We start from the raw sequence: 13,289 nt of genomic DNA on the forward strand, positions 1-13,289 counted from the left end.
TTCAATGTGCATTTGTCGCTTCAACAGGAAACCCTTTTTATATTTGACAAACAACACGCTTTGCCACACTGTGACCAGGTCACGTGAAAAGGTGAAACTCTGAAGGTGGTCGTTTGGCTCATGTGACTTTTTTTTTATTGTAGGTTGCAAAGAAGGTTAACTCACTGACACCTGAGCTCCCTGACATTGGATATTGACATTGACGGTTGGCTAGTTATCAGTTTACAGTCAAATGCACACTGACCAAAGTCCTTCATACTTGTCTGTAGCAACATTTTTCATCTAGTGCATTCATACATCTGACCCATTTATTTTTAAGATTACAGTTTTATTTTTCTTGTGATTTATTGTCATTTTAAATCAGGGATTAGAGGGGGATTATTTAGATGCCGCCCTAAGTATGCACCCCTGGAAATATATTTTCTATAAATTCTGTGATATGACATTTTTTCATTAAATGCAAATGTATTGAATAAGTCGGAATGAGTTCACACCATTGCTTTCTAGACTGTATTTCAAGGAGCTTTGTTTGGAATGTGCCGGGGGGTTAATGATGGTAAAAAAAAAAACAAGAATTAACTAAAAAAAGGCCCATCTCTGCTTAAAGATGCTGAAGCTCACATCCGATGAAAGCGCAGGCCGTCCATAAAGGGAACAACAAAAAGTGGGAGGGGAGTCTTTACAAACCAGGGAGTCATTGGGTTCAGATGCTTCTGCGTGTGAGGGGGGCCCCCTTCCTGCCCTGAAGCCACAGAGCCACACCCTCATTATATATGACATAGCATAGCTGACTGGAGCGCATGAATGCAACAGAAAAACCTGCATACGCAGCGCTTCCATAGAGAACGACGCACTGAACCCGAATGAAGCACCCCTGCACCAAACTTAAAAGACCCGATGGAAGTTCAAACATCTAGCTGTTGACACTAACGAGGATTGACGCTGTGTACAAAAGGAAAAAAAAACTTTTATAGATTTCCCGCCACATATTCCTGAAATATCTGTTCTGTACTGGGGGCATGGCTCCCCGCCACCAACTAGGTAGGTCCCGTCAGGAGCCATACAGAAAATAAATATGACTATGATCAGAATTTGATTGGATTAATAAAGAAGTGTTTTGGTTTACAAAGAAAGAGCAGCATTCTAAAGGCTCCATGCTCCTGTAAGAGTGAAACTTAAGCAGCAAAAAATAAATACAACAACATTGATTTATTGTGCAATCTTGCCATTAATGTCTCTGTCAGACTGGGACACAAGTCCTCCCCCAGCCCCCCTCCCCCATGTCATAACTATGTGCCAGCCAGTCACTCTTGACACATTTTGTTCAAACTGACCTGGAATCAAAAAACTGTCATTTCTAATTCAATAAAAAATATAGAACAGCCAATTATCAGGGCTGGACCATCGGTCATGAATCGATAATTGCTATCTCAATTTTAGCCATCGCTCAGAAGTAAACTTAACCAGAGGTGATTCTTCTCTTTTCAAAGGGAGGTTTTTGACCAATTTACTTGTATCAGTGAATTGCGTAACACAGTTGAGATTTCAGTAAGGGAAATACGTGACATAACCACACGCACCCACATGCACAGTCAATACCTGTTATCTGCAGGTGTTTCATTGTCCTGGCACAGTGCTTTGATCCCCCCCCCCCCAAAAAAGGCCCAGGTCATTCGATACACTCGCTCTGATTGTGTCAGACAAGTCGCCTCTACACTGTGTTGCACATTCCAGTCGTTCAGCACATCTCTGCTGTCACACTTCACACGTCTTTCCGTTACACCAGTCCCCCACATGTCCTTTTGCCAAAATACCCCTCCCACCATCAAAGTCCAAGTGTGTTAGAGGAATTCACACAAATTTTCTTTGTTGTTGTCGCAAATAACCAAGTCTGTGTCGTTTTAGCATAAAGCTTCACATTTCATTCATACACGTACAGTAAGTGCACACGCCCTGTTGATTGTGCGGGGTGGAATGCCGATGGCCGAATAGGAATTAGAGAAACCACTTCAATGTAGAAGGTTGTTTTTTTTCATGAGTACCCACAGTGTTTTTCACCCCCTCTTCTACTGCAGGAGTGTTCCTCCGCTGGAACCGCTCTTCCAAGTGTTTGGATGAAGCCTATGAGGAAATGGTGCATATTATTGAATACAACAAGGAGCTACAGAACAAAGTAAACAGCCTGCGCAGGCAGCTAGCCCAGCTGGAAACTGAGGACCCCCTGCTTCAAACACCATAGAGAGTGTGTTTGTGTGAGAGAGAGAGAGAGAGAGAGAGAGAAAGAGTGAGTGAGAGAGAGCGTGGTAGAAAATGTGGAAAAATAACTAGATGTAAATACAGGTCAGTGTCAGCGCGGTCTTAGGCTTCATTTGCCAATTTTTGTTCCCTGTTCACGTGAAAAGCAAGAGCACTCAGAGAGCGCAGACCTCCGCCAAGGCTGAGCAAAACCTTCACCTACACATATGCAGTTTCACCCAAATCTTGCATTACCATTTCCAATCTGTTCCAATCCAATTGTTGTTTTTTTAAATGTTATGTGTTTGTGAAGATATGGCTCAAAATGTTTGGCAATGGTGAAGAATCCATCAAAGGATATAAGATATTCTGCTCCAATTCAATCACCTGTTACCATTGCAGAGTCCAATCTTTGATTATTATTATTTTTAATCTGTAACTTTTTGAGCAATCCCTCTCACGGATAAACAAACAAACTGAACGCATGACCTCCTCGGCGGAGGTAAGGAAATGTAATTGGCCCTATATTGGCCTCCTTTAAGCTCAAACTCAAAGCGTCATTGATTTTGCATGAATGCAGTAATTCTTCACAAACATGACTTGATGAGTGAGAAAGGGGGGATAAAATGAACACAAGCAGTTATTTCTCAGGTCACTGCTAAAAGCCAAACTGTCTCACAGGCCTTGGGTATCAGTTTGTAGGCACGACAGATGTGTAGAAAACAGCGTTGTGTTCTTTAAATACTGCTTTGGCCGGTCAGCTGATTTCACAGTTGCTAAGCAAGTTACTCCTCAAACTTACTGACCTTCGTTTACACACTCACACATCTTAACATTGAGTGAGCGACGCCCCTTTCCTGCCCAAACTACATGCTTGTGCATTCATATTGTTGAGGTAGGAGATACTGGGGCATTTGGGTGACAGTTTTCACTTAAAGACTTTCAGGCTACATATTTTCACCAACCATCCTGCTGAATGTATATGACACTGAAACGCTGCAGAGTAACTATGGCAACATATAGGGTGCTATAAGGCAGCATGTGGCTTTGCCGATGCTCGATGATGTAATGAGCGTAGGAAGGGTCAGCTACTACTGTACCTGTACCGTACAACCAGAGGGGAGGCTTGTTTGAATGTAAAATATCCTGATGGTTGAACGTTGGTCCGATCATTATTTGACATTCCAGTTAGTATCATGTCTTTACACAAATTAAGTACAAGTAAGATTTATTTAACAAAACCTCATGAAACAATGTCACTTTGCTGGGAAATGTCTTTTTTTTTACTGCCATAATAGACAAAAGTAAATATGTTCATATTAAATGTCAAAACATGCCAATACATCCAACCAATGTAAACTCCAATTTGTTACTTGTTTACTTGAAATCTGAGGAAAAAAGACAGTGTGTAGTGGGAAAGTTCACATCTGTGTCAACCCGGTGGCCCTGAAGTCATTTGAGACATATATGACTCGACCTAAATTCTCCTGGCACTTCGATTGGCCTAAAGCTTATGGTGCTAAACTGTGACTGCGAGGAGAGAAAAAGAGGTGAACTTGCGGTAAAATTGGATCCAGCGTTCATCATTTGTCTTTGCCAGTAGGGAAATGTATATTCATCTGCTTATTCCCATGCCATCTTTATATATTTCATCTGTTTTGCTTCAATAATTATGTAATATTCACACTAAACAGAACAGATTCCAGCCACTACATACAACTGCTTTGGAAAGGGAATGTTTACATGTATGTTTCTTGCCTGCACTATATACATTTACCAAAAACACACCTGAACAATGGTTTTCACCAAAGTGTGGTGTTGATTAATGATTATAAATTAATTTCTTGTATTGCTTGGTCAAAAATAATCAACAAAACTCTAAAGGATTATCAGCACTGTTGTTTGTCTGTTGTTGTTGTTTTGCTTATCAAATTTGTGCAATGCCTTACTGTGAAATCCGAATATAAAAAAAACCAAGTTTTTGTTTCTGTAAAATTTATAGATTGTTTATTTGATCAACTTTTTTATGTTTAATGTTTTCAAGCCATTAAAAATTACAGCAAAAAAGACATCTGGTTTTGTGATTATCCAATGAGGTTATGTTCCGTCAGCAAAACTTGTATAACTTTAAATTACTAGTTTACTTTTTTTTTGTGTCTTAAAATGTCCCTAGACTATGAATACATTACTAAATTAACTTTGCTTATCTCTTAAAGTCACAGTGCTAACTTTTCAAAAGCTGCACTTATTGATATTTTTACATGAAAGGTGGATCATGGCATCACTTCCCCTCAGCATTTCAGTCTCTATTTGCTCATACTTTTGTTAATTTGTTCCGTCATTTTTTACAGTTTGGTGTCCCAACATCTTTGTTTTCTTCACCAACAGGTAGATGTTTTCAGCAAAAAAGTAGACCCATCATACACCACCCACCCACACCTTGTTGCCCCCCTGATTGGCCAAATAACTTATTGCTGCTTCAAAATATCCAAACTGATAACGGTTCCTAACACCCAAACACTATAACATCTTTAGTTACATGTCTCTCCCTGCCCAGTGACAAAGAAGCAGCTTTCCACTATAGTGGCGGGTGGCATACAACTCACGTTTCCCCATTCCTTATCCCTGTATGGCTTGTTCAGAAAAAGTAAACAGCACGTCAGACCCCTCACAAAATATGTATGGCCGTGGCGAAGTGATCATCAGACTGAGTTATAAATAGCCACAGATCAGCTGCTTCTTGCAGGCATTTGACGGCCACAGTGTTTACAGTGCTGCCGTTCAGCCATCACTCATCTCTCCACGTTGATGTGGCATTGCGTTTGCACACTCTGAAAATAAGGATTTGTGTGACCCTCGTTGATTGACATGCTAAGGGACCCTTGGGCGTTATCTCACATTTGGGTGGAGGCGACCTTCTCCTTTCTCAGAAATGGGACGCGATCCAAGTGTTCCTCAAAGTCATCCTGCTTTTGATTTGACTGAAAGTTGGCCAGTTTACTGAGTAACTTGTTTTCCAGTGAGCCCTTTTCGTTTTGCTGCGATGACAGCCGTGGGGGTGTGCTCCGCTCCACCACTCACACGCCAGCACACATCTCAAGCCCTCCTCTGCATGCTCCATTCCAAAGACATTCCTCGACCCATTTGCCCCTACCCTCTCTGCCGCAAACAAACCTCAAAGTCAAACTGGCGGGTGTGTACCTGCTCACATCACACTTTGGCCGAGGCCACTGGTAAATATGAATGGGTTTTTCGTAACATTTAAATCAAAGAGGCTGCCAGAGTTCCGCCACTCCCTTCAAGTCCCTTCTTTTTTTTTTTCAAACGATTTTTTTGGGGGGGGGGTTTCCACCTTTAATTTGACAGGACAGCTAGGTGAGGAAGGGGAGAGAGAGGGGGGAAGACATGAAGGAAATCGTCACAGGTCAGATTCGGACCCTGGACCCTGGAAGTATACGTCCCTGCTCTGTCCACTGAACCACCCCGGCCGCTTCAAGTCCCTTCTTTTGAAAGTGTTTGGTTACAAGGCCGCAGCAGCATCCTTTGTTTTGCTTCAAATTATTCATTGACTTCAGTGAATCAGTATTTGTACAGGCCTTGTCCCCGCTATGAACACATGAGCTTATTTGCTTCAAGGAATCCTACGTGGCATTGACGTCCTGCTTGATGACGTGAAGCTCTGCTGTTATTTTGTACACAATTGCCAAATGTTCAAACCCAGTGAACTTTATATCTGATTCGAAAACTCCCAAGTTGCCGACTCCCAACAAAAACAAATATGTCAATCTTTTGCGGTTAAAATGATGCGCAAGATATTTGATTAACAGAGCAGCAATTAGGACATAGAGTGAACAGCCAGAACGTTTCAGTCGGTTTAAACATCTAACACCTCTTAGCAGATGGAACAAAACTAACAGTATACTTATTTGCCATAAAGTGCCCGAGTTAGGTGGTTTTCGTCCAATGTTTGTGTTGTTTAGGAGGAAAATGGCAGAACTGTGGGGTTAAGGTGAAATTCAAATGTAATTAAAAGATATATTTGGCAGAGGTCATAATGTGTTACAATTATATTCAGGCAAGACTAAACTTCACCTCCATATAAGAAATAAATTTAGAGCAATGAATTGTGGCTTCAACATCACATTTAGATGGGTTTACTTTACCATCAACACTTAAGAGTCTCAGTCATATTTTAGATTTTTTTTAGATATAAATATTAAGTCAATACAGGCTTACTATAAGTATATATATAAAGTGTAATATATGAGAGCTGAAACTTAGAAGATGAATATTAGTCAAGCGACAGAAAATGTATTGTCAGCACTTTTCGTAAACAACAAACCTTTTATGTAATAAAAACATATTACTGGTTTGAGGTTGTCAATTGTGATTTGGGTTTTCTTAGCCCTATTTTTTAATTTTTTTTAAATAAAACAGTACATTGTCAAATGTAATTTGGGGTTCTGGGAAAGTGTGATCTGCATGTTATGCTGTCATTAGATTAACGGACTGATCAAGAAAGTAATTGGAAGGATAAACATCAAGCTCATATAATAGAATACAATATAACTTAAAACAAGATGAGCTCCGCAGCCTGTTGCTGAGCGGACGCACAGGCGCGGAGCTGCGGGACGCGCTGTGGGCGTGGCCTGCGGGGCAGGACCGCACCTCCGAGGCTCCACCAATCAGAGGGAGCCGGCTTCCGCCCGGACAGAGGGTCGCTGATATATAGATGCAGCTGATGCAATACCGGCCCGACATAACACCGACATCCGCTCAAAGGCCCAGGCGCCGATCGGAGGAGGGGACCCGCAGCTCATTGTTGAAACAAAGTCAGACGCTCAGGATTTTGACTGCTTCCACTCCTGCAGATCGACGGGTGAGTAAAGGAATACCGGCACATATACCTCTTATCAATCCGCTCACGTTTAGAAACTGGAATGAAATGAATGTTTGAATCTGACAAGCCTGTCTTTTGTCTATGGGCTGCCGCGAACACGCGCTGCTTCTGTTGACTGGCTTCTTTGATTTCATTATAATTCAATATACCTAACATTTTTTTTGTCATATAGAGAAAAGAATTCTCCTAAATTAGAAGTTAGGCTGTTACAGTCTTGCACGGTGCCGTGCTGTGCCAAAGCAGCTTCTCTCCGGCGAACCGGCCTGGTTTCATTTGTCTTGGTGAACGAGCGTTCATCACAGACCCGGCTCTCTTATAAAAATACATTATTTTCTGTCTGCCGGATGTTCTCGGATCATTGATGATTTTTTAGGTTGTCATCCACTGACGCGTGCGCACTGCCGCCATCCCCGTCCCGGTCCACGTGGACGAAACGCAGAACTTAAATTGGGAGATCACCGACCCTGTCATTTGGATGTCAAGTGATTCTCAAAAGGTTCCCGCACGACGCACGGGCTCAGCAGAGGCGGGTGGGGGGTTGTCGCGGCGTGGGGGAGGCTCCGAGCCCCCTTCCCCCTCCCCCTACTCAACTGGCCTACGTTAGCCCGTGTTGGCACAACAGTGCACAGCAACATGCTGTGACCAGGGCAGAGGAACCAGAAGACACGCGGCTTTTACGCACAACATTTGTCGAGTGGCACCGTCTTTGCGCCATCTACGGTTTCGTTCCAACGTTATAAGGGTCGTCTTTCCTCCCTGAGAAACTCTTAAGACGGGTCTCCTCAGGCACCAAGCGGGGTCATCTTGTGCACGGCAGGCCGAGACCGTCGGAGAGCAGCGCGAGTCTCTCTCGAGGTGTCGTAGTCGCGGGGGAGATGACGACATCACTCAAAGGGGCAGACTATCTTGGGACGCCGAACACTGTGAACCTGTTGATCTGTGTAGCGAACCGGAGGTCTCCTCAATATTATAATAAATACTTCTGCTTAAGACATCCACGGTTTCCGTCTTCCTGAATCAGCATCCACTCCGTCAATTATCCCATTTCAATAAGGATGTTTTATAATAAGCCCATATTATTGGAAATTGTTTTTTGTTTTTTTCTAACTCCAAGTGAGAATGAATCTGTAAGAAGTACAACTCCGTCATCTCCTTAATCAGAAAAACGTTCCGTCTGCCGCTGGGGGTCTGTACGCCCTCTCTTCCTGATTGGCTCTCGGAGAAGGTGGGTCGGTATAAATACACGCAAGTTGCTCTACTCCTTCCTCTTTTTGTTTTTTGGAAGATCCCAACAACATCGGTAAGTCCCCTCCTGAATTCAGCTCAGTGGTGAAAACTTTAAGAAACTACGCGGGCAAAGCTGCTTTTCTGCTGTAGAACAAACTTGAAATCCACAGTCAACGTGGTCTTCTCAGTCTGCTGCTATATGCGCTGTGGTCCTGTGCGTCTCCAAAAGAAACCCCAGAACAAGAACACGGTGTAGGTCCACAGCGATGTCCCGAGAACGTTTTGTAACCGTGTGCAGCCTGCGTCGGGCCGAGGAGACGGAGTTTGGCGCAGCGCGGCACTGGAGCGCTGCGCTGCGCCTTTTTGGAGACAAAAGCATCCAACCGAAGCCCACGCGCCTATTTCCCCGCTGACACGTATTTGTATTGTTTTGGGCTTTTTTACTTGATGGTTGTAGTATATGTTTTTTCTTCTTCGTCTACTCTTCTGTTGATTTGTCTCTCGCGAATTTAACAATTTTACGGCAGATACATTTTGGGGGGGGTAAACGTTTGAAAAGTGGAATCGTGCGCGCGGGCGTGCGTGTGTTGGCGCCTGAGGTCTGGAGAGGAGCCCGACTCTCTTCACACAGAACTTCATGCTTTGGCTAAAAAAAACCGCTGCTGAAACGAGGCTGCCAGACGATGGCTGATCCAGACATTAACCAATGTGACTCATTTCATACTAAATAAGAGGTCTGCTCTTAAAGGGGGGATGTCACAATTTGATTTTGCTTTGGCTTGTGGACTTTGTCAGCCTTGAAGTCATCCCAAACCTTGAACACTATCTCTCCCCCCCCCCCCTCCCTGCAGGTAGCAGCATGCCTCTCATCAGAAACCTCAGCAAGGTGGCCAGGCAGGCCCTGCTCAGCGCCCCTGCGTGCGGCTGCCAGCCCCTGACTGTGGCCGTGCGCAATATCAGCTTCTCGCCGCGGCAGGTGACGTCCGATGCCAGCTTCCACTCTGTGTCCTTCTCAGAAACGGACCATCCCAAGGTGCTCATTACAGGTAGGCAGCGGCATCTGTTTTTTATGGGGGGGGCATAGGTAGACATTAGCTGGAATGCAGGGTTCCAGGGACTTGAAACTCCACAGGGGCTTGAGAGCCGCAGGTCTTGGCAATGAAAACCGAACTGGATGCCAGTTAAGAATAAGTGTAGGCGTCGAGTGCTGTGACCTTGTTTTTTCTTTTTCTTATTGCCCACTTCTGCTCACTCATTTCAGTCTCCGTGGAAACCAGCGCTGATGACTATACGCTGCTGCTGATTTATTGTGTGATGATACTCAGTGCTTCTCTCTCATTCTCCATCTTACGCAGGGGGCCTCGGGCAGCTCGGGGTGGGACTCGCCAAAATGTTGAGGTAAAAACAAAGAAGTGATTTTTTTTTTTTTTTAACTGCAGACTGTCATATACATTTGTTACAGTGAGAACAGTTTCTGATGCAGTCTTAAAGTTGTATTTGATAATTCCCTGCTTCACAGAAAGCGGTTTGGAAAGAACAACGTCATCCTGTCTGACATCAGGAAACCGCCCAGCAGCGTTTTCCACAGCGGTGAGTAAAACAACATGCAGTAATGTATTAGAATGTATTTACAGTTGTGTGAACCCACCTCAGATGTGCACAAGATAGTTTTTGTTCAAAGTGCGGTCACATTTCAAGGTCGTGTCTGATCACAATCCATTGTTTTGACACAAAGCAGTTCCTCTGGCACATAAATGAATTACCTCCTTAATATTTAACACTTCATGTGTTTGGCAATGCGGAACCTCGAAGAGTTGATTAAAGGTGTTCATGAATGTGTCACAGTTTGTTTTGTTGGGGGGGGGTTGTCTCTGCCTGAAACGACCAGATAAGGAAATATGGTGCACAAGCCTCACCCGTCCATATTGATTTTCATTATTTCTGCTGCAGAGGCCGTCACATTTTCCTGACGAATGATGTTGTAAAATGACCTAAAATCAATGTGACACGGGGTGACTTGGTTCTGCCAGTGGCAGCAGTAATTAGCTGTCAAAAAGATGCAATAAATGAAGCCTTAGGTAGGCTCCAACTGTAAACGGGATCTTTTAGGAAAAAGAAATGAAGGAAACCAGCCTTGATATATCAAGAGTAAGTGGAAAAATGGATTGTAATGAAGAAGGGCCGGTTGAAATCACTCAGAGGGGATGGTAATGGAGAAGATTCCTGTGATTGTTAAAATATTGTATTTCTGCTTCTAAATAAGCATGAATATATAAGAAGCTTCAGGCAGTTGGTTAACAAAACCTTCCTTCCTTTCTGTCAGGCCCCTTCATCTACTCGGACATCCTGGACTACAAGAACCTGAGGGAAATTGTGGTGAACAATCGCATCACGTGGCTGGTTCACTACAGCGCTCTCCTCAGCGCCGTGGGAGAGGCCAACGTGGCCCTGGCACGTTCTGTGAACATCACTGGTGAGTGGCGTTGAAACGTCTCTCATCTCCTAGTGTTGAGTCGTTTCAGGAACCTTGAATTACTGGTTTGGTCGGAGTGGACTAACTTGAAGGGGTTTTTTTTGTGGTTTTTTTTAAGGGCTTCACAACATCCTGGACATCGCAGCGGAGCACGGCTTGCGTCTGTTTGTCCCCAGCACCATTGGTGCCTTTGGTCCCACTTCACCTCGTAACCCTACGCCAGATCTCTGTGTGCAGAGGCCTCGCACCATCTATGGTGTCTCCAAAGTCCACGCTGAGCTGATGGGAGAGGTGAGACCTCGGATCAAAACCACATCATTTTTTTCCCCAATTAAATTGTTGTTTTGGTTTTAAAATCTTAGATGGGCAAGAGTCCTTAATGACTGATTGTTTGCGTCCTGCGACAGTACTACCACCACCGCTACGGCCTGGATTTCCGTTGCCTCCGCTACCCAGGAATCATCTCTGCTGACTCCACTCCTGGAGGGGGCACAACAGGTGAGCGCGGGGAATTTCAGACCCCTATACACGGTCTCAGTTTTAATGAACGTCTATTTCTGTCATGTCACAAGTTGGTTATGCAACTGACTTGATACCGGGAGTTGTCATCACTTGCGTGTATTTTTAGGACTGCTGATAATTCAATCCACTCCCCTCCATATTTTCACTTGTCCGAACAATTTTATTTATTTCCTATATATATTTTTAATATTTTAGATTTTAAAAGAACATCTGCGCTGTTGCACAGTTTATTACCGGAACTAGTGCAATAACGTTTGTCTCCCTCTGGCCAGACTATGCCGTCCAGATTTTCCACGACGCCATCAAAACTGGCAAGTTTGAGTGCAACTTGAAAAACGACACGAGGCTCCCCATGATGTACATCGACGACTGCCTCCGGGCCACCCTGGAGGTGATGGAGGCACCGACCGACACGCTGAGCATGAGGACGTACAACATCAACGCCATGAGCTTCACCCCCGAGGAGCTGTCCCAGGAGCTCCAGAAGCAGATGCCCGAGCTGGAGGTCACGTATGACATTGACCACGTCAGACAGGCGATCGGTGAGTCACCTGTCAATTTGCCAAAGCGAGACTATGTATACATGAGCCACTGTGGCCCACAAGTGTTTGACTGTCATTTCCTCACATTGTCTTGACACATCTGGTTTAACATGTTTTAAAGTTGCATTAAGTTACTGGTTAAACCAGAAACCTGGAGGTAAAGAGGCCGTTGACGAATGCAAACGCGTAGCTCGGTGCTAAACGTCGTATAAACATTGTTGACCTAAGTTCAAGGAAGAAGCCCTTTTTGTCGTTGTCAGAAACTGTTGCCCGATGACGTTAAAATCAAATCGTCTTCCCTCTCTGTCCTTTTTACAGCCGACAGCTGGCCAATGAACTTCGACGACTCCAACGCACGGAAAGACTGGGGCTGGAAACACGACTACGACCTTCCAGAGCTCGTCCAGACGATGCTGAACTACTTTGGTGCAGAAACGCGCATGGCTCGTGCTAACTGAGCGCAGCATCAGCCCGCGTATTGTTTTGAGCGTAAAAAAGTATAGACTGACCAAAGAGAATAGAGGAACATTGCCTGTACATAGTCGTTCTCTCACTTCTCTCAGTAACATCAGAAGGGCTCTGCTTGCCTGGCACAAGGCCACGTGTCTCCAGTCGGCGCAGGCAAGACGATCCCCCCCCCCTGCTCCTGTCCTTCTACCCCTGCTTTGCTCTCCTTCCCCTTTTTCTGCTCTGGAGAATTAGGCGAAGAGCAGTCTGTCAGTGGAAGGTTATTCAGACGTATCCAATATGAGCTTGTATGGATAAAAGATGACTTTGCATGATAATGAACTGCAAAATCTTTTGCGGTGTTCTCTGGGTAAAAAAAAAACAAACAACGTCTAGATAAACAGGAAATGTTGAAATGTGCATTTATCTCCCTCCAGGCTCTTTTAGAAATCCAAACCGGTGAGGGTTGTACGTCTGCTAGATTTCCATGGATTGACAAAATTCAAATGTGGCGGGGGCTAAAAAGCAACTTCGGATTGAGGGCTGTTCAACTACAAAAGTTGTCCTTTGCACTTTAGATGAATCTCTCTTAAAATTACTGACAAATGAGCCCGTGGGGGCAATTTCTGCTAAAGTGCATCTGTGTTTCGAGCTGTGCGGAGTGATAATTCTTAGGAATTGTTCTTCTGTTTATTCCACTTTAATATTATTTATTCTGTCTGTTGGCGTTTAATTTGTGGGAGCTTCATTAAGTGAGTGTTTCTTAACTCACTTTTTTTTTTTCTAAGTGTTTGTCCACTTTGTTTTTTTCCTTTTCAAAAACTCCAGGGTTTATTTTGGCACAAAAGGGAAATGTGACACTGTATGCCACATTTACGTTTGGCCACATTTTGTGGTTTCTGTATTTCAACTCTCTGTAAAATAAATGTTGGTTTCTATGAAA

General features: G+C 44.0%; 2 protein-coding genes across 6 annotated transcripts in view; both read left to right on the forward strand.

Annotated features, from left to right (window-relative positions):
• Positions 1 to 4,304, forward strand: part of mtmr9 (myotubularin related protein 9) — a 59,625-nt gene extending 55,321 nt beyond the window's left edge. For 3 of the 4 annotated variants that reach the window (XM_035616827.2, XM_035616829.2, XM_035616828.2), the window contains exon 11: positions 2,076 to 4,304. In XM_035616827.2, coding sequence (XP_035472720.2) covers positions 2,076 to 2,239 — 164 coding nt within the window. In that variant the 3' untranslated portion in view covers positions 2,240 to 4,304. The other variant, XM_035616831.2, reaches the window with a different exon arrangement.
• Positions 4,305 to 6,960: 2,656 nt separating this feature from the next.
• On the forward strand, positions 6,961 to 13,289 carry tdh (L-threonine dehydrogenase). 2 transcript variants are annotated; one of them, XM_035616836.2, is made up of 9 exons: positions 6,961 to 7,114; positions 9,214 to 9,408; positions 9,718 to 9,760; positions 9,882 to 9,952; positions 10,686 to 10,835; positions 10,954 to 11,126; positions 11,243 to 11,333; positions 11,630 to 11,899; positions 12,218 to 13,289. In XM_035616836.2, the coding sequence occupies exons 2-9, from the start codon at positions 9,222 to 9,224 to the stop codon at positions 12,355 to 12,357; spliced, it is 1,125 nt and encodes a 374-aa protein (XP_035472729.2). In that variant the 5' UTR covers positions 6,961 to 7,114; positions 9,214 to 9,221; the 3' UTR covers positions 12,358 to 13,289. The 2 variants fall into 2 exon arrangements, with proteins under 2 accessions (XP_035472729.2, XP_047184373.1); XM_047328417.1 differs by lacking the exon at positions 6,961 to 7,114 and adding an exon at positions 8,291 to 8,435.

Source organism: Scophthalmus maximus, chromosome 18 (genome assembly GCF_022379125.1).
Source record: "Scophthalmus maximus strain ysfricsl-2021 chromosome 18, ASM2237912v1, whole genome shotgun sequence".
NCBI lineage: Eukaryota > Metazoa > Chordata > Actinopteri > Pleuronectiformes > Scophthalmidae > Scophthalmus > Scophthalmus maximus.

Bases quoted from the DNA above. Each gene is read 5' to 3' on its own strand.
- tdh (XM_035616836.2), top strand. From the start codon at position 9,222: ATGCCTCTCATCAGAAACCTCAGCAAGGTGGCCAGGCAGGCCCTGCTC. The intron at 10,836-10,953 runs GTGAGTGGCGTT...GTTTTTTTTAAG, and splicing joins ACGTTCTGTGAACATCACTG to GGCTTCACAACATCCTGGAC. The intron at 11,334-11,629 runs GTGAGCGCGGGG...CCCTCTGGCCAG, and splicing joins TCCTGGAGGGGGCACAACAG to ACTATGCCGTCCAGATTTTC.